General features: G+C 40.8%; 3 protein-coding genes across 11 annotated transcripts in view; 1 reads left to right on the forward strand and 2 right to left on the reverse strand.

Moving 5' to 3' along the window:
* The window catches only part of LOC311486167 (mucin-5B-like), a 43,741-nt gene extending 40,872 nt beyond the window's left edge, over nt 1-2,869 (forward strand). Inside the window, exons 36-42 of the mRNA XM_084541928.1 lie at nt 219-259; nt 609-893; nt 1,250-1,348; nt 1,571-1,699; nt 1,788-1,827; nt 1,975-2,095; nt 2,621-2,869. Coding sequence (XP_084398054.1) covers nt 219-259; nt 609-893; nt 1,250-1,348; nt 1,571-1,699; nt 1,788-1,827; nt 1,975-2,095; nt 2,621-2,822 — 917 coding nt within the window. The 3' untranslated portion in view covers nt 2,823-2,869. The remainder of the gene's footprint in view (nt 1-218; nt 260-608; nt 894-1,249; nt 1,349-1,570; nt 1,700-1,787; nt 1,828-1,974; nt 2,096-2,620) is intronic.
* A 170-nt stretch (nt 2,870-3,039) lies between these two features.
* On the reverse strand, nt 3,040-14,643 carry tollip (toll interacting protein). The gene is made up of 6 exons (XM_084541003.1): nt 14,509-14,643; nt 9,255-9,404; nt 7,521-7,703; nt 6,590-6,742; nt 5,088-5,172; nt 3,040-4,850 (listed from the first exon to the last, which is right to left on the reverse strand). The coding sequence occupies exons 1-6, from the start codon at nt 14,539-14,541 to the stop codon at nt 4,621-4,623; spliced, it is 834 nt and encodes a 277-aa protein (XP_084397129.1). The 5' UTR covers nt 14,542-14,643; the 3' UTR covers nt 3,040-4,620.
* An 888-nt stretch (nt 14,644-15,531) lies between these two features.
* The window catches only part of celf1 (cugbp, Elav-like family member 1), a 32,194-nt gene continuing 22,697 nt past the window's right edge, over nt 15,532-25,028 (reverse strand). For 6 of the 9 annotated variants that reach the window (XM_084541398.1, XM_084541392.1, XM_084541397.1 and 3 more), the window contains exons 14-15: nt 23,430-23,602; nt 15,536-20,068 (exon numbers count right to left, since the gene is read on the reverse strand). In XM_084541398.1, coding sequence (XP_084397524.1) covers nt 23,475-23,602 — 128 coding nt within the window. In that variant the 3' untranslated portion in view covers nt 15,536-20,068; nt 23,430-23,474. Of the gene's footprint in view, nt 23,603-25,028 lie in introns of all 9 variants that reach the window. The other 3 variants (XM_084541395.1, XM_084541394.1, XM_084541391.1) reach the window with 2 other exon arrangements.

The following is a 25,028-nucleotide window of genomic DNA, read 5'->3' on the forward strand; positions in this document are numbered from 1 at the left end:
TCTGCTATATAGTGTTGTCGTGTTGTAGAGTTTATAGATAATTAAAACTGAATTCTGACATTAAGCTCTGTTGTCCTTTAGACAATAATGTCTAAATGTACACTAACAGAGGATCATCACTGATTTGTTTCTGTGCATCCAGTGCATTTTAGAACACATCACTTTATTAATCCAAGCAGTGTCATTTTAAGTCATGTCTCTTTCTTTTGTCTCTGCAGTCCCTAAAGGTGTCTGTGTCTACGACATGACTGAGTACAAGGTAAGCATATAGACTGAACTGTGGGCATTGTCAACAAAGTCTCCTGGCATCTATACGAGTGACCCAATTACGCTAGAACATTTGGTATTATAACATGGATATGTGTAAGTTGCAGTTTGACCTGCAGTCACTCATAAACTGAATAAACTGTGGTTTTACTGCTGGGTCTGACACCACAGAGTAACCTAAAATATTCTGCAGAATGAGTTACTTGTCAGCTTACAGTTAGGGCCACTCAACGTATCTAAGTGGTCCTGCCCTCAGAATAAATAAGTTGTCCTTAAAATACTGAATTGATGCTTGGGAATATTAATTATAACCATACCGTTGATTGTATATTATTTTATAGCCTGGTGCCAAGATACCAACAACAGATACAACATCAGAACCACCACTAGAAGCACCAATTATGACAGAAACAACAACAACAACAACAACACCACCAACAACAGCAGCACCATCATCATCATCATCATCGGAACAACCATCAGAAACAACAGTGGGACTTACATCAGGGGAGGCTTTCACACCTGGGCCCTGCCAGGAATGTTACTGTGGCCCCAAATTAGATCCCGTCACTCAGCTGAACGTCATTGTCTGCAACCCAATTGTCTGCAACACAAACTGCTCTGAAGTAAGCTCAGTCACAGAACCAACAAACACACACACTCACTACAAATACCATTAATACCATCACGCCTTATCTTGCATTTAAAGTTCCAACTTTCAAGAAAATTCCATTAGGTAGACACTTCAGTCCAGCATGTAAGGACGATTGAAGGTTCAGATGGCAGAATAATACAGTTTGAAGAGTTTGTACAGGAAAAAGATAAATCCACATTCACATAAAGGAGATATACATTCAGCCAACACCTTCCATCGCACTCAAGTGCTGACACACACACTCTGTAGCTGTATCATTTTCTTTAAAAGCCAACTAAGTTTTTTTTTATTGTCGTCATTTCTCCCCGTCCCTCGCTCCATCTGCAGGGTTATGAGTATCAGACTGTGCCTGATAAATGCTGCGGGACGTGTGTTCAGAAGAGCTGTATTTTCACCACACCTGACAACGTGACAATATATATTGAGGTCAGTACTGCAGCGGTGTGTTACCTCACATTTAACAGCCAGGACATTTGATTCAAAGCCGATAAGAAACATGAATGTTGTTTACATTGTTTTTGGTTTATTCTGACTGACTTTATCTTCTCCAAATGCTGTTCAGATACACTGTGTTTGTATATGAGCCAGAAGGATATATGATTGTGCCTTTGATGAATAGCTAACTTGACTCTGCTCATGTTGGTACAGGTCAACAACACGTATGTAGCCCCTGATGACAAGTGTTTGCAATATACTTGTGAGAAGATCAATGGACTGCCTGTGACCAAGGAAATAAAGACTTCTTGTCCTGCCTTTAACCCCTTGGACTGTGAACCTGTGAGTTTATCGAAACTCTACAGACATCACCAGGTCTACTAATCATGTCTAACACACAACATTAAACGTGTCCTCTTCTTCTATCTAGGGTACCGAAACAACCGATGCTAACGGATGCTGCAAATCCTGTAAGTTGGCGGAAGCTATTTGAACAACGGCTAAGTAATAGGACATGAATCATTTTTAAGAATGGAAAGTTCACTATAGTATTAGTGTGTGTGTGTGTGTGTGTGTGTATTCCTGTGTCAGTGTGTAACAGCTGTCATGTATTCCAGGTAAGATAAAGAGTGTCTGTGAGGTCCAGAGTACGCAGACAGTCATTGATGTGAACAACTGCAAGAGCACACAGCCGGTCAATATGACATCCTGCGCTGGACACTGTGGGAGCTCGTCCATGTGAGTCTGTTTAGCATCATGTTTGATGTACAATATAAATATGAAAAACTGCTTAGCCTTCACAGTAATTTTAGTCATCTCATTTGAAATTTGGCATTCTTACACTTTAAAAAGATTCAATAAGTTGGCAGGGACAGCCTTACTGTACTCAGCTACCATTCATTGGCAGAACAACCAGTGGATTTATGATGATTCAACCTGATTTTGAATGCAGGTCAAACCATAACATGAACACTAGGCTTCCATAAGAATGCTAATCCAGTCTGAAGGTCCAGTTCTGAAAGCTGCACCTGTATTTGTCTGATAAAGGGCCTCAAGGCAAAAACTGGCTGAGGAATTTTGATCAGCATAAGCGCTGTGAGGGCACAGTGTAGAATAAATCTTAAAACTGGATTTTAACTCAACTTGAAACTTCCCATTTATTAGCGCCATAAGATTAAGTACAAAACACTCATGTACTTCTCACTGTTGCCGGGTTGCTGTAAACAGTGAAGATAAAAGCTGTCTGTGTGTGTGTGTGTACAGATATTCTGCCGCTGCCAACACTATGATACACCAGTGCGAGTGTTGCCAGGAGGCCACCACCAGTAAGAAGCAAGTCGAGCTGACCTGCGCCGACGGATCCACGGTCCAGCACAGCTACACCCTAGTGGAGACCTGCAGCTGCAGCAAAACAGAATGTGTGCCGGGGACAACATCCGCACCAAAGCGCCGCAGGAGACGCTGATCACTTACTGATTGTTTGACACATGGCAAGATGTAACCTTATTCTTGTCAGGTTTTATTATTTATAGCCCGACATTAACTCTTTTTCAGTGTCACTATATACCACTGTGATTTAAACTCTTAAGATTAACTTTTCTTGATGATAACTATTAAAATATGTCTGCAATATGAACGTTTGCATCAGCATTCTTTGTGATGGATGGTGGGGAATGACGAACATGAAACTTGGCTCTCTGAGGAACATCAGTGTATTCTGAGCGAATGGCAAAACATCTTGTTTCACAAACATTTTGATGACAGTCTGACATTTTGGAGTGCACGAAGTCACAGAAAAGCTTTCCATTCCCATGCCTGCAGCGGTCACACAGGTCCTAAAATGTCGCTTGTGTCGGAAATTCAATAAATTAAAATTAAATTAAAATCTGGGAACTGAATTTAACAAGGTGCCAGGACACGAAGATGCTGCATAGAAAACAATAACAAACAACAACAAAAAAACAGCAGAATCATATGGTATGATGTTTTGAAAATCTCAACATCAATTGTTTTAGAGTGAAAAAGGAAAAACCACAAGCCGACAACTTCTCTCTTAAATGAGACCTTTGGCAGACAGCACATAAGCAACAAGCCTTGCAGTCTATAAATGTAAATAGAAAGCTTTAGGAACTACAATACATACAAATACAGTGGCAGCAAAAAAGACTACCCAGTAAAGCGCTGCTGGAAGCTGCTGTCAGTTACAACCAACCATGAAGCATGAAAAAGACCCCTATATTAGTTTTTCCCCCCACCTTCCAGGAGATTGAGCTCCTAAATTACTGTGTTCAGGTCCTCACCTTAGCTCAATCACTGTGTAGGCAACAAGGTCATGGCATCCTGCTGAGGGATGAAACATCACGATTCATTTCACGTCAAATCTTCACACTCTTAATTAGTGCCTGAAAAGTAATAACATTAAAGCATCGCAAAGGAATGTTCTCACTGTGAAAGACGACTCGGAGTCGTGTGGCGTTCAGTAGGGATATTTCTTCTAACTGGGTCATTCATTCATTCTTAATTCTCTTGTTACCATATAATGTTTTATATAATTTAACACATCCACAATGATTAATTAGAATTTGTACGCACTGAACATTTTACAGCCACATATGAAACAGAACTAGTTCACTGCAACTTACTAGAGACAAGTGCATAATGTACTATTTAAAAAAAACTTCATCACAAATGGAAGATGGCCAAACACCGGATGGTGAGGGGCTACAGTGAAATACTGTGAGAATGAAACCTTGAACAAATGCAAAACTATCCAGGCCAGGAAGATTTACATTATCCATCAAGTCACTATCAATCTAATATTGACTTTGAGCCCCTACTGTGACACAAACCTTAATGATCCTGTCAGCTCTTACACAATTTCCCAAATTACACCTGACGTCAGTATAACCAGTATCTTCTTAAAACCAAAGATGAACATAATATTTGTGATGCTTCGCGGGTCCAGTCTCTGCTGAGACAGAAAGCGGTGTGTCCATACTTCATTTGTACTGCTTGGCTAATAAGGAGTCAATAAAGGGAAACAGATATCTGTGACTACCAACTGGAGGAGCTAGTAGGAGCGCAGATGTGGCTGCACGGTGTGAGTGAGCCACAGAGTAGGGGACAGTGTGTGTGTGTGTGTATGTGTATGTATGTATGTATGTATGTGTGTGTGCAAAGATGGTTCTCTGTGAGTTAAGACTATTTTTATGTCTCTGCATGCATGTGTGTTGGCAAGTCCACGCTCAGACTGTCCTTTGGAGTTAGAGCTCCTCAGCCATCTGCAGCAGAGAGTTGATGGCAGCGTCCTTGTTGCCCTGCTGTGCGTCCAGTACAGTGCGAACCACCTCCTTATCCAGGTTGGGGAACATGTCTTGCAGAGCCTTCAGGTCCTCCTCACTGCAAACTGGGCCATGGCCCCCCATAGCTGGCATGGCTGTTGGCATTGGCATGGGCATGGGCACCATGCCCTCATTGTAGACTGCAGGCACTCCTAGCGAGACAAGAGAAACTGCTGATGCAATAGCCAACTTTGAAGCAGCAGAGGCTTACAAGATTTGGAAATACAATCCCAGTATTGTGACACAGGCTTTTTTAGCTTTTTTAGACAACTGAGCAGCTCAAAATAGTCTACAGCCACAGAAGGCGTTACATATGAGCCTGTTTTCACATGCTAGGTGGTGAACTAAAGAACGCAAACATTCTCATGAGGAATGTGTATATGTCTGACCTGCAATGGGCACATATCCTACTCCTTGTTGATACACAGAGGGCATTAGGACAACAGGCTGAGTCATCATACCTGCTGGTAAAGACTGGGACAAAGACAAAGAGACAAGATTAACACATTAACAACTGGTTTTACCATATAACATTCAATTCCCCGTGGCACCACATCCTTGCAACTTTTGCTATGGCCAGCACTGCAGTTTAGCTCCTTACTTCTCCCAGTTGCAGCTCTTCATTGCATTTGAGCTCCTCCTAGTGGGAGTTTAAGAGAAATGCAAGGAAGAGATACAACAATGGTGGAATTTTGTTAACTAAAGGAAACACGTTGCATGGGAGAGATACTGTAGAATTGGGGTGTTGCAAAATATAACTGGTTTGGTACACAATTAAAAAGGGGAGCAATACAAAAAGCAATACATATAATCTACATTTATTTGCCAATTCATTACGTACACTAGTGAAAATGAATGCATTCTTACAGTCCTACACTGAATCCCCCTTTATGATTTGTTTAGTTGTAACAGTCATCCAGTGAAACAGCATCAGTCAACTAGAAGACCATTTTGGAGGATGTACTCTGTGGTGCTGTTAAACTGGATTGATATGAACACTAAAGTGTTTCTGTTATTTAGTCTAGCCCACTGACTACAATGGGGTAGTCAAAATGATATAATAATAACAACATGTGTCTGTACATCACAATACAACAACACTAGAATGTATATCATAATGGTATGCCTGATCGGTGTATAATCCCTCGCTCTGTCATTTCATGATTCAGCTCCATTAGTCCTCACAACTCTCTCTCTGTCTCACATCCTCACGGGGAGGAGCTAAGACACAAAGAAGGTATTCAAGCAAAGGAAGCAGGGAGAGTTTTAAAACTACAAAGCTGTTATCAAAGCCAATTCTACAACAATAAGAAACAACGGTTTCTTCATTGAGGCTCCACCAGGGGCCTCTTTTCACTTCTTCTATCCACAATGATACATTTAAGAGACTGGAACATCTTTGATGCTGACAGAAGAGGAATGGTTTCCTCTAATAGCTCTGTTTTTTTTTTAAACTTCCTACAGCAGAATATTCACAAATCTGCATCAACATCTCATGTAACAGTGATGCTGTGTTTTATGACCTCATAAATTTCAACTCCTAACTTTGAGCTATGACTAGAAGAATGTGTAAAGCAATCAGGAGGATCTAGGTTTCTGGCCAGTTTACTACAGTAAAGACAGACAAACAGAAAGGACAAAAGAATAAAATATGATGCCAACTTCACCTAGCTGATGTGCTGTCTGTTGAACAAGCTTCTACTTCTCACTCCACAGAGGTAGATGCACAAATGAGGAGTTGCTTCTTAATGTCTTAATGTCTTTAAGTAATCCCAGGACTATATAAGCACTAGAGCAACACTTCAACAGCGACACACGAACACATGCCGCTTTTTGTAATGTTCACACACATGTCCAGAATGTATGGTGGGGTGTGGGTAAATGTACTTACAGCGAAAGACATCACCAGGTTGATCATGCCCTCCTTGTCGTCGCCCTGCCTGCCACTGAGGCTGAACCACTCATCCACCACGCTGCCCTCCCTCAGGCCTTCAGGGATGGTGACATGTGTCCATGCTATCCTGTCGTCCATAGAGAACGCTCTCTGCACATCAGCAAGAACAGGTGGAATCAGATCATCAAATAAACACATGCAAAACTGGTCATTAACTGCTTTCAGAGTTTGAGACCATTTGACTCATTGATGCAAGCAGCAGAACATGTTTCTTCAACCTGACAGTCATATCCTTGGAAGCCATAATTCTGGTTTAAGTGGCTTTGTGGCTACTGTGACAGGAAAAAACAACCCAGACAAGCTGCAAAACTCTTTTGTTTCTGTTGCAATAAAGTGCAATTATATTGCGCACACAGTGCCAATAGCACTGACAGGAAATGAAGGGATTGTTGGTATTATGAATTATAACTGTCATGACATGTTGGCATCATAGATTAAATCCATTATTACTGGAGCAAGACCATTCTATTTATATTGGGGCAATTTATATTGTTTGCAGAGTGTATTTCATAGATCCATTAAAATAATAATAATAAATAAAAGGGATGGCTGTGACTCAGTAGGTAGAGCAGGTTGTCTATGGAGGGTTAGCAGCTCGATCCACAGAACATACTACATGCCCAAGTGTAACTGAGCAAGACACTGAAACCCCAGTTGCTCCCAGTGTGTGGCCCTGGTGTGTGAATGTGTGTGTGCTTGTGTGAGTGAATGGGTAGACGTGTCACTGTGACTGGAAAGCGTTTTGAGTACCATGTATGTTGGAGATTTAGTTGCAGTTCAGCTGGACATTCACATATGTACTGTTCATGTCCACCATGTCCATGAATCAGAAGATTCTCAGCTCGGATGACCTCCTCCCCCTACTCACCTCATCAAAGATCTCCAGGTAGAAAGAGTCCACCCCGGGCGGCACCGTGCACTGGATCACCTTGTTCCAACGAGGATTCTTGGCGCCGTTGTGAGCAGTCGGCGTCTCGTAGACTGCATAGCCCAGTCTGATCCTACAGTAGGGATCCATGCGGGTCATACCATAGTTTTTAGCCAGCTTGGCCTACAGAGTGAAATAAACAAGGCATCTTCAATTAGTAGGGGCATTCAAGTTGGCTGCTATCGCAGTTCAGCCTGCCTGTTTATTCCTGTGTAGTCAATGGAAGTGTTGGAATGATATCGATGTGCACAGTTGAGCTTGTTCCTTCATGTTAGTTTACATAACTTTAGGTCTGAATGACTGCACAGCCTATGTATGTAGAAGCCTTCCGCCCTCCACGCAGAATTACTGTTCTTGACATACTCATAGCTGTTACGAAAAGTAGGATTTAAAGGATTTATTAGCACAAATTGAATACGCTACTTGTAATTGACCTTTGGCTAAGCCCCGCCTCCCTTAGTTACTGTTGCTACGTCCGACATTCTCTTCTGGGCTGTGGTTTTCTGGTTATCTATAAGGCTCTGGTATCAACATGGCTTATGCTGTGACAGCTCTTCCTGCTGAACTTTTGTCAAACTTTTATAAAGCAGCAAATAAAGTGTCCGATAGAAGTAGGCAAAAGGGGCTGCAATATGCGTTCGAAGGCTATATTCAGGACATACAAGTGAAACGCAACGAACAACAAGGCATCCAAATAGAGGCAAAAGCATACCGGTCACAGTCAAAAAATGAACCACCGCATATCCTATTAATCGAGACGGAGGCTAGGACTGACAATATCAAGGAGCAACACTGTTCATGCAAAGCTGGGTACGTCTCTATCCACTTCTATAATCGTTATTAAGAAGCAAACGGACTAACGTTACGCTCGTATAACGTTGTATTTCTTCAGCGTGTGCTAGCGTATCAACAACTATGCAACTTAAGCTGTAACGGTGATGTTTTGGTTAGCTCCACAGGGTTTTGCGCGCACATCATTGGGCTTATCCATACCCTGGATATATACCGACAGTATAGCCTGCCGAGACCGAAAATATGAGACGCCTGCGTTAAAGTCAATGGAGCGCTGTGGAAAAAGTGTCGGACCCCTGTGGGAGCTGTGATTGGTCAATCTACATTCTAGGGTGCGGCTTAGCCAAAGGTCAATTATGTTTTCATTAGAGTATAATCACTTGTACCAACCAATACCAGTGTATTTGTTAGCTTAGAATGTGCTCTGCATATTTATATGAGGAACAAGTCCTCTTCCACAAACTGGCCATGTTGTGCCCATCAACAAAAAGGAGTGGCTCCAACCATCAAACGTGAATGTTTGTCTTTCTGTGTCAGCCCTTTGATAGACTGACAATCTGTCCAGGGCGTACTCTGACACAGGCTACAGCCCCCTGCAGCCCTTACCAGATAATAGGCAACAGATGGATGAGTAAAGTTCCATCATTGTCAAGTTCTATAAAAACTTACACCCGCACAGTTGTCATGAACAGAGAAATTCTCTGTAGAGGCCAAAACCGTCGAGTCAGACAGATCTCGAACACCTGTGACCCCTGTGGGTTCTCCTACACACTTGGAAACTGAGGGGGTGAAGGAGGTGTGTCGACTGGTCGCAATTTACAGCCTCACATCTAGATACTACTAAATCCTGTACACTGGGGGGGGTGGCTGAACCGTGTTTACCTGGACCACAGTAATGCTGAGTCGTCCTACAGTTCCCACAGAGCCTCCATACTGCAGCTGTCTGGCTGTCTGCGCATCCATGTGGACCTGCTGCTGCTGCTGAGTGGGAGCGATCCGCAGGAAGTCCTGGGGAAGCTCTCCAATATACACCTACACAGAAACACAATGTACACACATAAATACACAGAAAATGAGACTGAAGAATGGCATAACAATCCGATACACAAAAACAACATACACATTTCAGGGACTAGACTACATGGGACTCTAACTGATGATGTTGTAAATGAAAATTGTTCAAGTTTGGTGATTTTATGAAAACTGGTGATATGCAGTAGTTGATGTCTTCTCTGGGCCTCGGCTCATTTAACATAGAAGCAAAGTGAACTGTACTTTGGTCTGATGAACAAAGTTCTCCATATCTATGCCACACCAGATTCTGCACGACTGATAACAGCGTGGCTCCATGGGAAAAAAGTCTGGCTTAGACCCATATTGATCATTATCTGTACAATAAAACAAACAGAGACTGTTGTTGATTAGCTAAAATTCTGCATCAAGCAACTGGACTGAAACTACAGTTCCCACTTCCCACTTCCCACTTTCCATTACCCAAACACCCACAGAGTGTAGTTAAAAGAAACACATGCCCCTGTGACAACATCTTTTAAAATGTGTTGCTGTCATCAAGCCTATAGTTTCCAAAAAGTAACATTTCTAGTGATGTGGCAAGGGTGGCTTCCATTAATGTTTCTTTTTTTTTGTATGTTTATGCCTTCATGTAACTATAATCTAACTAATATATACTCTACTCTATGAACAAACTACTGACACAAATCTTATGAACATCATGTGATTCTAAAATGACACATCCTAATGATTATGGCCAATAGTCGCCTCCTTATGCAAGTCATGTGCGTGTGATCAGCATCATCAAGTGTGTGTTGAGAGTGCTCACAATGGCTGTTCACTGTTCGGTGACATGTCTGGACTGATACTACTCTATGTATGAAAGATTTCCACAGAATTACTAGATGATGAAGTATGAAAAAGACCTATTTATCATTATTTTATTCTAATGCTGCTATGAAGTACTGCAGCATTAGAATAAAATTTCTCCTTAAAACTGTGCGGAAACTATTTATTGGGCTGGCGATGCCTGATGAGGTAAGAGCCTAAATCAGATCCTATTAGTCACCCAGAGCCAGCTAGGGATAGAGTGCATCCGGAAAGTATTCACAGCGCTTCACTTTTTCCACATTTTGTTATGTTACAGATCTCTCCAGAGATGTTCAATCGGATTCAAGTCTGGCCTCTGGCTGGGCCACTCAAAGACATCCATAGAGTTGTCCTGAAGCCACTCCTTTGATATCTCGGCTGTGCTTAGGGTCGTTGACCTGCTGAAAGTTGAACCGTTGCCCCAGTCTGAGGTCAAGAGCGCTCTGGAGCAGGTTTTCATCCATGCTGTCTCTGTACATTGCTGCATTCATCTTTCCCTCTGTCCTGACTAGTGTCCCAGTTCCTGTCACTGAAAAACATCCCCACACCATGATGCTGCCACCACCATGCTTCAATGTACAGATGGTATTGGCCTGGTGATGAGCGGTGCCTGGTTTCCTCCAAAAATGACGGCTGGTATTCACACCAAAGAGTTTAATCTTTGTCTCATAAGACCTGAGAATTTTGTTTATCATGGCATTCTCATGGAGAGTCCTTCAGGTGCCTTTTGTCAAACTCCAGGCAGGGTGCCATGTGCCTTTTACTAAGGAGTGGCTTCCGTCTGGCCACTCTACCATAAAGGTCTGATTGGTGGATTGCTGCAGAGATAGCTGTCTTTCTGGAAGATTCTTCTCTCTCCACAGAGGAATGCTGGAGCTCTGACAGAATGAGCGCTGGGTTCTTGGTCTCTTCCCTGTCTAGGGCCCTTCTCTCCTGATCGGTCAGTTTAGATGGCTGGAAGGTCCCAAACTTCTTCCATTTACAGATGATGGAGGCCACTGTGCTCATTGGGACCTTTAAAGTAGCAGAAATCTTTCTGTACCCTTCCCCAGATTTGTGCCTCAATTCCTTTGACTTCATGCTTGGTTTGTGCTCTGACATGCGCTGTCAACTGTGGGAACTTATATAGACCTTTCCAAATCATGTCCAATCAACTGAGTTTACCACAGGTGTACTCCAGTTAAGCTTGAGGAAAAAAATTAAATGAATCCATTTTGGGATAAGGCTGTAACATAAAAAAATGTGGAAAAAGTGAAGCGCTCTGAATACTTTCCGGATGCACTGTATACCAGTTGGCTGATCACATTTCCTCTGCTACATGTACTGTACTTCATGAGTGAATTCTATTTCTTACAAGCTGATTAATGGTTTAGGCCACAGAGCGTTAATCAGAGACAAGGAATCCTTCGCCTCACTTTCACCGTTCTCTGCTGTCAGAGTACAACTAGCAACCAATACTGACAGAGATTAGTAGGCTTTTGTTGTTGTTTTAATATTCATTAATATGTTTGAGGAGCATATACACTCAGTACTGTATATTAGCACTAATACTACTGCTGTTTTAATGTACAGTGCCAGCGAAATGCTTGGACACGTTCATTATTTTTTCTTTATTTGTATTATTTTCTGCCATGAAGATTCAAACTGAAGACACCAAAACTACAAAAGAACACAGTTATTACGATATTCTGCAGTAAACAAAAAAAATAAATAAAAAATGTTAAACAAACCAGAATCTGTTTTATATTTTTGATTATTTTCGCCACTTTTAGTTTGATGACAGCTTTGAACACTCTTGGCATGATCTCAATCAGCTTCATGAGGTATCCACCTGGAATAGTTTTCCAACAGTCAGGAAGGAGTTCCAAGAAGTGTTGAGCACATGTTGGCTGCTTTGCCTTCAGTCTTTGATCCAACTCATCCCAAACCATCTTAACTGGGTTTAGGTCATGTGACTGTGGAGGGCAGGTCATCTGACTCAGCACCACATCACTCTCCCTCTTAGCCTAATAGGCCTTAGATAGCCTTGGGGTCACTGTCCTGTTGAAAAACTAATGATGGTCCCACTGAGCGCAAAAACAGATGGGATGGCGTGTCACTGCAGAATGCTGTGGTAGCCATGCTGGTTAAGTGTGCCTTGAATTTGGAGAAAATCACCAACAGTGTCACCAACAAAGCACCCCCGCACCATCACACCCCCTCCTCCATACTTCATGGTGGGAACCACACATGCATGAACCATCCGCTCAACTTTTCTGTCTAACAAAGACAAGGACTGTAGAGCCAAAGATCTCATCAGACCAAAGTCCAGAATTCCACTTTTCTAATGTCCATTCCTTGTGTTTCTTGGTCCAAGCAACTCTTTTTTCTTGTTGTCCTTCCTGAGTAGCGGTTTCTTTGCACCAATTCCACCATGAAGGCCTGATTCACACAGTATCCTCTGACCAGTTAATGCTGAGATGTTGAACTCTGTGAAGCATTCATGTGGGTTCTAATCTCAGATCTTCTTAATCTCTGGTTTCTGAGGCTGGCAACTCCAATGAATTTATCTTCTGCAGCAGAGGTAACGCTTGGTCTTTCTTTCCTCATGAGAGTCCGTTTCTTGTTTTTTGCGACTGCACTTGAGGATACATTCAAAGTTCTTGATATAGATTCACCTATTCACTGAAAACCATTCCAGGTGACTACCGCATGAGAGGACTGAGAGAATTCCAACAGTGTTCAAAGCTGTCATCAAAGGAAAAGGTGGCTATTTTGAAGAATCTAGATATAAAACTTATTCTGGTTTGTTTAACACTTTTTTGTTTACCATATAATTCTATGTGTTCTTTCGTAGTTCTGATGTCTTCAGTATTAATCTACAATATAGAAAATAATACAAACAGATTAGACAATTGAATGAGAAGGTGTATCCCAACTATAGACCGGTACTGTAAATGTGACTTTGTGATGCAACATCCGCTACTATGATTCAACCACAGATGTTTCCTTTATATTAAAAGTAAAGGAATGAATACAATTCTAGACATTTCATGATGAACTTTTCCATCATTATCATCTAACTAGTCTGTTAGACTAAATGAGAACCATAAGACAGTTTAAAGAAATTGAGGTGAGCGAAAACTACACCAAAATAAATAAATATTAGGGGTGTAACGTTAAAGCAACCCCACGGTTTGGTTCAGTTCACGGTTTTGGAGCTGTGGCTTGGTTTGGTCCCCTGTGGGGGTGGGGCTCCATGACATGGCATCACCTATGCGAAGAGCACTTGATTCATTTTCAATAATAACAATAGATTCAGTTAACTCTATTAACATTGTGCATTGCCTTCACATAACTAAACAAATGAATAAAATGTATTTTAGCAGAAAAATAATATCATATCATGACCCCTCTAAAATATAGGATTAGAAAGTAGTTAGTAGTGGGGAAATAAATGCATCCCACAATAGATATAAAGATCATCAGCTCAGTTGAATAAGTATTGCTTATTAGTAATATTATTAATGTTGTAGGTAGCATGTTTGTGATGCTATCTTGGCTGATTGACAGTCAATACTTTCCATATTTTAATGACACTTTAGTAGTCATTTACTCTAAAGGTAACTAACCTTGTCTGAATACATGTAGTCAGGCCCATGAGCAGCCGGATATGTTCACTGTCTCATTTGTTCTGTCTCAAAGCTGACAGGCTATTGACTCATTTATCTATTCACATTTATTTATTTCATTACGTTTCCACTGGCAGTTTCCAATCACAATAACAAAGCATCAAGCCTGGGCCACCTGCCGATAAGCCTCCTTGAGTGTCTTCAAAAGCTGCATACAGAGCTAAAGCTAAATAAGGTTCAGCACACAGCGCAGCGTAGCTCGATCAATCCCTGGTTGTTTGTATTAGTTGTAAATGATTCTCCAAGACCACCAACACATACTTACACGCCTGGGAAAGACGACCACAACCCTTTTTGTCGAACACAGTTCGTTGTACACCCTACACAAATGTCAGTGTCATTATTGCTATTAGCTATATCAGTGTGGATCTAAGTGCTAACCAAGTAAGAGGTATTGGTAAACCAGCAGCCATCCTTCTCAATACTGTGACAGAATTTGTTTAAAGGAGACATTTTTGACCAAACTCAAGCTCAAATGGACAGAGCGATAACTGGTGAAGCTTTGGTAAACTCCTGTCCAGACAGTTCCGCCTAGCTGTCTGCCTATGACTCACTAACAACTGGATTAAGACAGAGTGCGCTACCTGTCCCCTCTGAGTGCTGATGGTAGTCGCCATGTCGTCTCCTCGGTGTCTGTGGTATTCGATCTTCGACTCTTTGGTCTTCTTAAATCACCTGCGTTTTTAGCAAATCAAACAACAACAACTGCTCGGATTAGAGTTTGGCCGCGGAAGTGTTGCTCTTCTTCTACTGCTCTACTTCCTGTTTGTGGCAGATCAGACACAGATATGGCGAATTGGCGCCCCCTGCAGTCTGGAGCTAATACATGCGTTTTCTCTTGATCATCCAAACAAAGTTTATCCTAAACAAGCTGAAACAAGGTCAACTGGACTTACTGGACTGGTTTTCTGGAAAACATTTCTCCACTCATCCAAGTAGCTTATTCAGTTCTAAAACACTGGTAGGGAGTCGGGTTTAAATAAGAAAGTCTGTGTTGTCCACTTAAAACCGACTAGGGTCTGGTAACAACCACTTACCTGTAATTGATCCGGTTTCCCTGTTTACATTATATTAGAGCAAGTGGGAAGAAATCTAACCAGCATGGACTGTGCAGAGATTACTGGCTGATTCTGCACATGGCTCATCCACCAAACAGCACATAAACTCAGCAGTGATATTGATTTCATTAAGCCAGAGAGCTTGTCTATTTGGAGATCTGGAACAAACTGTACCATGAAAAGGTTTGGACACAGCAGCTCATTCAAAGATTTTGCATTTGAACAAAACAAAATTTGTTTTGATTTGTCAAAGTAACCTACTTTTGCTTTAATGACAGTTTTTAAGGTTTCATTTCAGTTTCATTTCAGAAAATCCCACATATATTGAGCACTTGTCCAGGTCAAGACAAACCCTCTCAGCTGGCTTCAGGATGGGTAACTGCAGAAGTGAGGTAATCTGATGCAGCACTTTATTTGGCAATGGAGCTGCTTTTACTCAATTGGAACTGGGGCTTTATGAACTTGCTTATCCACTGCAAGTCGTATACTGGTATAATTTACACCTTCAAAACAGTTTGCAACTTTTATAAATCATTTTTTTTTTTTGGTTTGCAATCTGCTCCGTCTTAAATTATAATATGTTCATGAACTCCTCAAATGCTGAAGTTAAATTGGGTGGATCACTGTATGGTAAAAAAAATAGTGGCAGTATCCATCATACAATGCAAAGCACCATGTTTGCAGTTGTCAAAGAAACACAAAAAAATGTGATGGTTTTTCAAACATTTTATTTTTACAGAAACCGAACAATCAACCAAGCAATAGGGATCACACAGTCAGCAAACAGAAATGACAGCTGGACTGCACTGCAGCTTCATTTGGGACAGAAAGCAAAGATCCAAAGCTTAAAAACAATCCAAACACTGGAGACACAGGTCCAACCCAAAGAAAAAACAACTAACAAGGGGTTAGTTCTAGTGATTCAGAAATGTCTGGTTTTAAACCACAACAAGGTAATACTCAAAAAATCCATTTAACTCAATGATAAAAGGCATCTACACAGAAATACTTCAAAAGGCTTCACCAGTTCACACTCTGTCCATTTGAGCAGAGTTTGGTCAGGGTTTTCACCTTTAAACAAATTCTGTCACAGTATTGAGAAGGATGGCTGCTGGTTGCAAAACAGAACATATGTTTACCCAAAAATTAAACAAGGTCTCTCAAATTACGGAATACTGTATCCAAAGCTGTTACATCACCTCAATACTTTTTTGCTCCAGTGACAGGAGCTTCACAGCAGGGAACACTGACTTCCACTTCACCTAGCATTAGCAATAAAGTTACAAGCTTCCCGCTTTTTCTTCCAAATGTAACAATGGTCATTATGGACAGGAGTTCCACTTTAGTTTCATCAGATCACAGGACATGTCTCCAAAAATTAAGGTCTTCGTCCCTGTGTGTATTTGCAAACTGTAATCTGGCTTTTTTATGTTACTTTTGGAGTAATGTCTTCTTCCTTGCTGAGTGGCCTCTCAGTCCATGTCGGTACAGGACTTGTTTCACTGTGGAGAATGACACTCTCTTACCAGCTTCAGCCATCATCTTGACAAGGTCTTTAGCTTTTGTTCTGAGGTTGATTCGCACGTTTCGGACCAAAACACGTTCATCATATGATGGCTGGACATTCCCATGGTGTCTATACTTGCGTATAATTGTTTGAACAGATGAACGTGGCACCTTCAAGCATCTGGAAATCGTACCCAAGGATGAACCAGACTTGTGGAGCTCCACAATTCTCTTCCTGATATCTTGGCTGATTTCTTTGGATTTTCCCATGATGTCAAACAAGGAAGCAGTGTGTTTGAGGTATAGCCTTAAAATACATCCACAGGTGTGCCTCCAGTTAACTCAAATGTTGTCTGTTAACCTAACCAGACAACTGTTAACCAACCAGATGTTTACATACACTGTGTTAAAAGACACAAACATTTTTTCCTCACTGTCTGGAGTTAAATCAGACTAAACCTCTCATGTTCTAGGTCAGTTAGGATTACCAAAATTATTTCTATTTGACAAAGATTACTATGTCTTTAAACAATGAAGACATATGATGATGATGATGATGTCATGGCTTTGGAAGCTTCTGATAGGTTAACAGAGATGTTGGTCCGAAACGTGTGAATCAACCCCAAAACAAAAGCTCAAGACCTTGTCAAGATGATGGCTGAAGCTGGTAAGAGTGTCACAGTGAAACGAGTCCTGTACCGACATGGACTGAAAGGCCACGCAGCGAGGAAGAAGCCATTACTCCAAAAGCAACATAAAAAAAGACAGATTACAGTTTGCAAATACACACAGGGAGACCTTCATTTTTGGAGACATGTCCTGTGATCTGATGAAACTAAAGTGGAACTGTTTGGCCATAATGACCATCGTTACATTTGGAGGAAAAAGCGGGAAGCTTGTAAGCCTGAGAACACCATGCCTACTGTGAAGTATGGGGGTGGTAGCATCATGTTGTGGGGCTGTTTTGCCAGAGGAGGAACTGGTGCACTTGTCTGTGAAGGTTCTCAGTCATCCAGGTCATGGTATATCCAACAAAGGTTCAAAAAAAGGCAACTGGACTTGTAGAGTTTTTTTTTTTTTTTTTTTTTTTTTTGAGAAGACAAACTTGAAGAAGCTACTCGAATGAGTGGTGAAACGTCTTCTCAAAAAAACTCTACAAGTCCAGTTGCCTTTTTTGAACCTTTATTGAACTGGTGCACTTCATAAAATAGACGGCATCATGAGGAAAGGACATTATGTGGAAATATTGAAGCAACATCTCAAGACATCAGCCAGGAAGTTAAAGCTTGGACACAAATGGGTCTTCCAAATGGACAATGATCCTAATCATACTGCCAAAGTAGTTACAAAGTGGCTTAAGGACAACAAAATCAATGTTTTGGAGTGGCCATCACAAAGCCCCGATCTCAATCCCATAGAAAATTTGTGGGCAGATCTGAAAAGGCGTGTGCGAGCGAGGCGGCCTACAACCCTGACTCAGTTACACAAGTTCTGTCAGGAGGAATGGACCAGAATTCCAGCAGACTATTGCAAGAAGCTTGTGGAAGGATACCCAAAAGGTTTGACCCAAGTCATACAGTTTAAAGGCAATGCAACCAAATACTAAGGAAATGTATGTAAACTTCTGACTTTGAAGAAAGTAATAAAAAATTCTCTGACAAATTCTCTCTCTCATTATTGTGGCATTTAGCAAATAGAAATAATTTTGGTAATCCTAACTGACCTAAAACAGGAGAGGTTTAGATTTAACTTCAGACAGTCAGGAAAAAAGGTTTATGTGTCTTTTAACAGTGTATGTGAACATCTGGTTTCAACTGTATATCAGAATCATGGGTGCAAACAACAACGAGTGGTTTTAAATTTGGATTTTTTTTTTGGCAGGTGTGAATATTCGATTCAAGTGTACTGTTTTACAAATGCATTAAAGATTCTCTACAGATTTGCTCATTTTTTTTGTTGTATGCCCAAAATAAACTTAATATGCCATTATCTGTGTCTGCCGCAAGTTATAAATTGAGACATCTGATCAAATATGTAACTACAAAGCTCAACTTTTCTTGCACTCCTACATATTAAAAATTTGGCTTACGTACCAGCATCATTCAGTGCCTGATCTCTTTAATTTCAATGACATAAGACGGTAGCTAAAGCTTAGCCTCTTTGGCATCTGTGTTAATTATAAAGTTAATAAAGTCCACCAAGTGCTTCCTCTTTTATAGGTTTAGGCCCATACCGTAAGTACACCTATGTCAAAATAATCCTTTGAGTTTATCCCTCAACTCAAACAAGACTGATGTGAAATGTGAAAAAAATAATAATCTCCATTTGTTTTATGCTGAACTCCATTGTTGCCTATGAATACATTTCACAGTTTCAATGCTTTGCTCCCCTGCTGTGAACTAATTGTTTTTGTGGATTGCACTTGCAGTCTTCACAGAAACAACTGAATTTACTACAGAGAACCCTGGGCTGAGTGAAGTTTTACTGAGGCAGCATGAGACTATGGCTGAATGGTTGATTGCACTCCACCGGTCAGGGGAACAGACTGCAGTCTAAATGAGTGTGGGTCAGTAGGGTCTCTGGATTATCTTCAAGAAATACACACAAACACAATACTCACCACAGTTACAGAGTAAGCCACTTGTGTTGTGCTCCATACTAAACTAATTTTGCAACCAGCTGACATGAGTTCTTCAGTAAAGCCTGCTGTATATGATGCCACACCATCAACCCCTGTTTCCATCATTAGTCTGACAAGGAAAGCAAGTCCAATAAAAAGGGGGGTAGTGATTGTGCAAAACATTTGGCACAAGTTTATTAATTAATTTTAACTTAACACAAACTAGATCACATTTTGCCAAGAAGTTCAGTGCAGATATAAAAAACAAAACAAAACATGCATACTAAATATACTGTGACAAAAGGCTCTCCTCTGTGGATTCCGAGAGCAGAACAGCATCATGTTCTCTGAGCCAACGGGCTCAAGTAAAAACTGATTTGTACACTGATAGTAAATGATACCTCCTCATAATATCACTCAAACAGGAACTCCCAAGGATTGGCCCTTTGCCAGCCTAGCATTAAAGTACAAATGTCCAACATGAGATCACTAACTTGCTTGAAATTTGTTTAACTTATGAGAGACACACACACACCAGCACTCACACACATTACCTAAAGATAGATTAGCTGCTCTCCCACAACAACACAACAAAACCAGAGGATAAGGGCACTGGAAGGACTGCTCCACAATACAGTAGATAAAAACAAAGTTAGACCTGATTCAAATGGATTTTTCAGAAGTCTAGTGGTTACATCAGTTAATTCTAGAAAAATAGATGTTCTCTTTTGCTTGAAACAATTTTAATGTAACTTTGAAACATGTTCAGCGGCAGTCTTTCTAGTGCCCGTGTTGGAAGCACACAGGACATATGGGAAACAACAAAACAAAACCTCCTGGTAATCAATGCCAAACACAAGGTCAAATGTGAAATTGGAAGCATCAGAGAAGCGCAGAAGACAAGGACTGGACGATGAACTGTGACGCCACATCAACATGCTAGGGCAAACAGGAAGAGATCTAGAAAAAACAAAAAGAAAAACACAACAGGGAGACACACCTGGGTTAAACAGCAATGGAACACAGACAGGAGAGAGAAGAGAAACCAAGAATGATCATATTTGCGTGGGGGATATTACAGTCTAAACACTCAACAGTGAGGACAAGCCACATGCTAATGGGAACTGGGGTGGATGACATGAACACCAACACACACACAACAACCTAAACAAAATGCCAGCACAGAATCAGTGACAACATGCAGGTCAACAACAGGCCTCCAGGGGTCTGGAAAAGCAGCGACAGTCTAGCACGGTATCAACAGTTTCACGTATAGAGGCAGGAGAGTGCCACTGGAATAATTACTGTTTTGATCCTGATTTGCTGTAACCAGAAACTGGCTATGTTTATTATGCTATTGAATTAAAGATGTAAAAATGACCACTACTTGATCTGTCTGTGAAATAATCTCATGTTACTAGTCACTAGTTTCTGTCCATTTCTGTTAAGTATGGAATCTGCATCTACCTTGTGAATAGTGTAGTCCCTTTATGACACTGTTATTGTTACTTTAATTCAGACTGACAACACATGTTTACAAAGCTTTACTCTCAGCATAAAATGCATAAAAGTTTAAAACTGAATACAGACTTGATGGTTGATGGTCAATGTTCTGAGGTTACTGTCACATAATTTCTTCTTGATTGGATTGTAACTAAGATAGTCATTAACTCATTTAGAGTTAGTTGCCTGTCAGCCAAACTACTTGTGCCCCTTTGTTACTGAGCTCTTTGCTATTTTCAAACATACTGTACGTAGTCAACTCTTGGTTTATCTAAAACAACGCTCAAGAAAAGGAAACTAGACCTGTTTATTCCCCACCTTCACAGATAACTCTTAATCAGCTTGGAGCCACGTATGAGCTCTTTTGTGCACAATGTTGAAATTAAGCAGTCACCTGTCTAATTTCTTTTCTTTTTAGGCATCAGCTTATTAATGTAAACCCTGTCAAATTAATTTTCATTGAGACATGGCACTTTGTAGTATCCATTATTTAACTTCTACAGCAAAGAGAGAAGAACCCAAAATACTACGTACTTGGCCAGACGCTAAATCCTCTGAACTGTAACAAATCTGTGTTGCAATTAAGAGCCTGCATATAAAGGCAGCTTTTCTTTTGTCTTTAAAGTGTGTGTGTGTTTGTGTGTTCATATATTACATGACCACAAGTTCCTGACACATAATTTGGATTGTGTGAAGAACGGTTTTGCAATATACTGAGCACAAAAGTAGCATAACAGAATAATATTATACAAGACACAGCAACCTTTAACTGCTTTTATGATGAAAGAGTTTGGGCACCCAGTACATACTCATATCACACAGTCTTATATGACTGTCCTACAGTAGGAAAATCAATCTTTGGGTTTGGACCTGTAATCAGTTTTTAAACTAGGTCTAGTATTAGAAATAGCGTGAGGGTTGCTTCCCATTTCACCCAGAGCATAAGATGGCTATTAATTCATACAGAAAAACCAGACCAACGGGCGCATACTGAAATCGACTTCTATAATAAGCTATGCCCCCTATGTTTCTGGAAAACAAGCGATTTATTTAGATGAAGGCATGTATGACAGAGTCTGTAGAGACACTCAAGGATCGTAAATACACAGTCCAAACTGACATGTAGTACACATCACCAAAAGGAAGCAACACTTAACAGGAGTAAAGAGGACACACACCAGGAGATTCAATGGAGTTGCAGACTTCACATTTGTCTTTCAAAGTAATTTCAATTCAGATAAATAATTTAGGCAATAAATAGCTCCCCAACACACAGGGGCAGTATAAAACCTATATAAAAATAGAAAAAGCATAATAGTTTAAATATACATCTCAACATTTGTCTTGCTTTCTAGCTCTATATAAAAAACATGATTTCCTGGAAGCCTAAGCAACAACCAGGTTTGTCTTGAGCAATTTGATATGAATTCTCCAATAACAGCAGATCTTCAGTGCGAGACATAGTGGTGTAGATTAGCTAGCTGCTAACTAGCAGAAAAGTAGCTGAGGATTTGTTGATGAATTTTTACAAAATGCCTGAATTCAGAGGCAAACTAAAACCATAAAAGGTGTTGATAAAAAGCAACAGACAAGATTGATGGGGGAGTGTAAATAAGCCTAAGAAGTTTGGTTTTATTGCCAAAGGTCATAGTGTTTCTGAATGACAGCTAACAGTTTGGCATCACAGCCCTCACCAGCCTGGCATTTGACCTGTCATTCAAAAAATGTCTCTTTATTTCAACAGAATTCCAAATGATCTTATTGATGACCAGATAAAGAAAAGCGCAATAAATGTGTCCACTGCTTGACAGAAGAATAATATTCATGTCATACAGAATTCAAAACAAACCATACGCAAATGTGTAGCCACCCACCCAAGGCCACTTAATTAGTGTTAGCCATGCAACGGCTGCTCCACCCAGACTACAAACCAAACAAAATCACACATTAATGAAACATCATTAGATGTAACCCGGAAACAGGTGACAGAGGAGACAGAGACAATCTGTGGACAACAGCTCCTCTTTCCCTATCATAGAAATAATGGGAGGATGTGAGGCTAAACCTGACTCAGTGAATTTAACTCTGATTTGAAAAACCAGAGAACGTAAAATAAATTTGTCCATGGCACAAAGAGGCTTCTTAACTGTCACAATAGTAATTGATTTAGACAAACACAACCACACATTTTACAAACACGATATATGTCTATATGCCATTCACATGCTGATGGAGCTCTGCCTTTTAAACAATCTGAGCTTCTGTACCTCACCCTGTGTTCAATCCTCAATCTAACGTCAAGAGATCCATATCAAGAGATGATACACACACCTCATTCAAAAGTAGTGAAAACCATGCACTTGGCTTGTGAAGACATAGAAAACAAAGCAATGAATTGGGTTTCCAAATCAAATCTAAATGTTTTTTCAGCTGCTGCCTGGTTTAAGCAGCTTTTTGCTGAGTCTGGGTGGTGGAGCAGAAAGTGAACAGGAAGTAAGAACAGATGGTTTTGGCACCTCATGGTCAACGTGCAAAATATCTTAACAATCAACTCATATTTGTATCAACTACCACAGCAAACTGACACCATTTAACTTAAATTAAAATACACCTGTTTCTCTTATTTGTCAAAAGGAAAACAAAGTGCATAAACCACAAAAAAAACACAGGGAGAATCCAGTCTATACTGAAAACTCTTGCATGTGTCTCTTTGCCTGGACATGTTATAATGACCAGGAGAGGCAGTGCAGCAGCCTTGTAATGCACAGACATGTGTCTGAGTGGACCAGTCTTAGCTGGTTATTCATACTCCACTTACCATAACACCACCCTGCCTAACTAAGTCTGCAGTGCCTCAGCACCTTCAGTAGGGCTTGCTGTCATTCTTTGAGCGCTTCAGCTGCACCTTCAGCCTTTTCATACCGATCTGGAAACCATTCATTGACTGGATGGCTGCCTGTGATGACACTGGGTTGTCATAGCTCACAAAGCCTGGAGGGGAAAAAAAAACAATTAGTCAAAAGACAGAATTTGCCATATGGTAACAAGAATGATTGCAAATTGCTACACATTGCTTACAGCCTTTTCAAGGATTCAAGGATTCAAGGATTCTTTATTGTCATTACGACACATGTTGGTACATGGGAAGGAACGAAATTGGTTACTCTGGTCCCAATTCAAGCCATAAGTAAAGATTAATTAAGATTATTGCGCGCCGCCATCTTGTTCATCTTTGTTCATTTTTAAGTAATGAACAAAATTTCCTTCGAGTTGCTATTCATAGAATTTTTCTTTGCTAACAGACTGAGGAACCTGATACTACAGGGACTCTTAGTGTCCTCTATGAACATGAAGAATGAATACAGACAAAAAGAACTGTTGCTTTAAGAGAGACTTAGAAAACTGCAATTTAATAATAGCATAACTATCATATCACATTACCTATCTCATTTTAAATAAAGCTTCACTCAAACTGGCCAGAGAACATACACTGTATGCCCAATTATCAGGCATATTGTTATTTTATGTATACTTTCCAACTCCAAGCTGAATAAACTTGAATGCCTATTGGATTTAAACATACTAGGCGATGTGCATTTGAGTAATGAGAGAGGGTGTGGCCTTAGGAGATCAACACCCTATATCAGGTGTGCACAATTATTGGGCAGCTTCTTTTCCTCAGGCATAATGGGTCAAAAAAACGAGATCCAACAGACCGCCAAAGATTTGAGAAGAATCAAACGTGAGGCTACCAGCAACCCATTATCCTCCAGTGCTGTCATATTCCAGAACGGCAACCTACCTGAAGTGTCCAAAAGTACAAGGTGTTTCGTGCTCAGAGACATGGCCAAGGTAAGAAAGGCTGAAACCCGGCCAGCACTGTTCAAGACGCACAAGTTGAAACGCCACGACTGGGCCAAGAAATATCTGAAGACAAATTTTTCAAAGGTTTTATGGACTAATGAGATGAGAGTGACTCTTGATGGACGAGATGGATGGGCCTGTGGCTGGATCAGCAATGGGCATAGAGCTCCACTCCGACTCAGACGCCAGCAAGGTGGAGGTGGGGTACTGGTATGGGCTGGAAATATTAAAGATGAGCTTGTTGGAATTTTTCAGCCTACTACTCAGCCTCCCAAGCCTACTGCCAGTTTCTAGAAGACACTTTCTTCACACAGTGGTACAGGAAAAAGTCTGCATCTTTCAAGAAGACCATGATTTTTATGTAGGACAATGCTCCATATATCAAAGTACTCCACTGCATGGCTAGCCAGTAAAGGCCTTAAAGATGAAATAATGACATGGTTCCCTTCCCCACCTCACCAAAACCCTATTGAGAACTTGTAGACTCTTCTTAAACGTGAGATGTGCAGTGAAGGAAGGCAGTACAGCGCTCTGTACAGTGGCAGGGAGACTG

Source organism: Chelon labrosus, assembly GCF_963514085.1.
Source record: "Chelon labrosus genome assembly, chromosome: 3".
NCBI classification, from domain to species: Eukaryota; Metazoa; Chordata; class Actinopteri; order Mugiliformes; family Mugilidae; genus Chelon; species Chelon labrosus.

Bases quoted from the DNA above. Each gene is read 5' to 3' on its own strand.
- tollip (XM_084541003.1), bottom strand. From the start codon at position 14,541: ATGGCGACTACCATCAGCACTCAGAGGGGACAG. The intron at 7,704-9,254 runs GTAAACACGGTT...TTCACTCTGTAG, and splicing joins TCAGCATTACTGTGGTCCAG to GCCAAGCTGGCTAAAAACTA. The intron at 4,851-5,087 runs GTCAGACATATA...TTGTCTCGCTAG, and splicing joins AGGATATGTGCCCATTGCAG to GAGTGCCTGCAGTCTACAAT.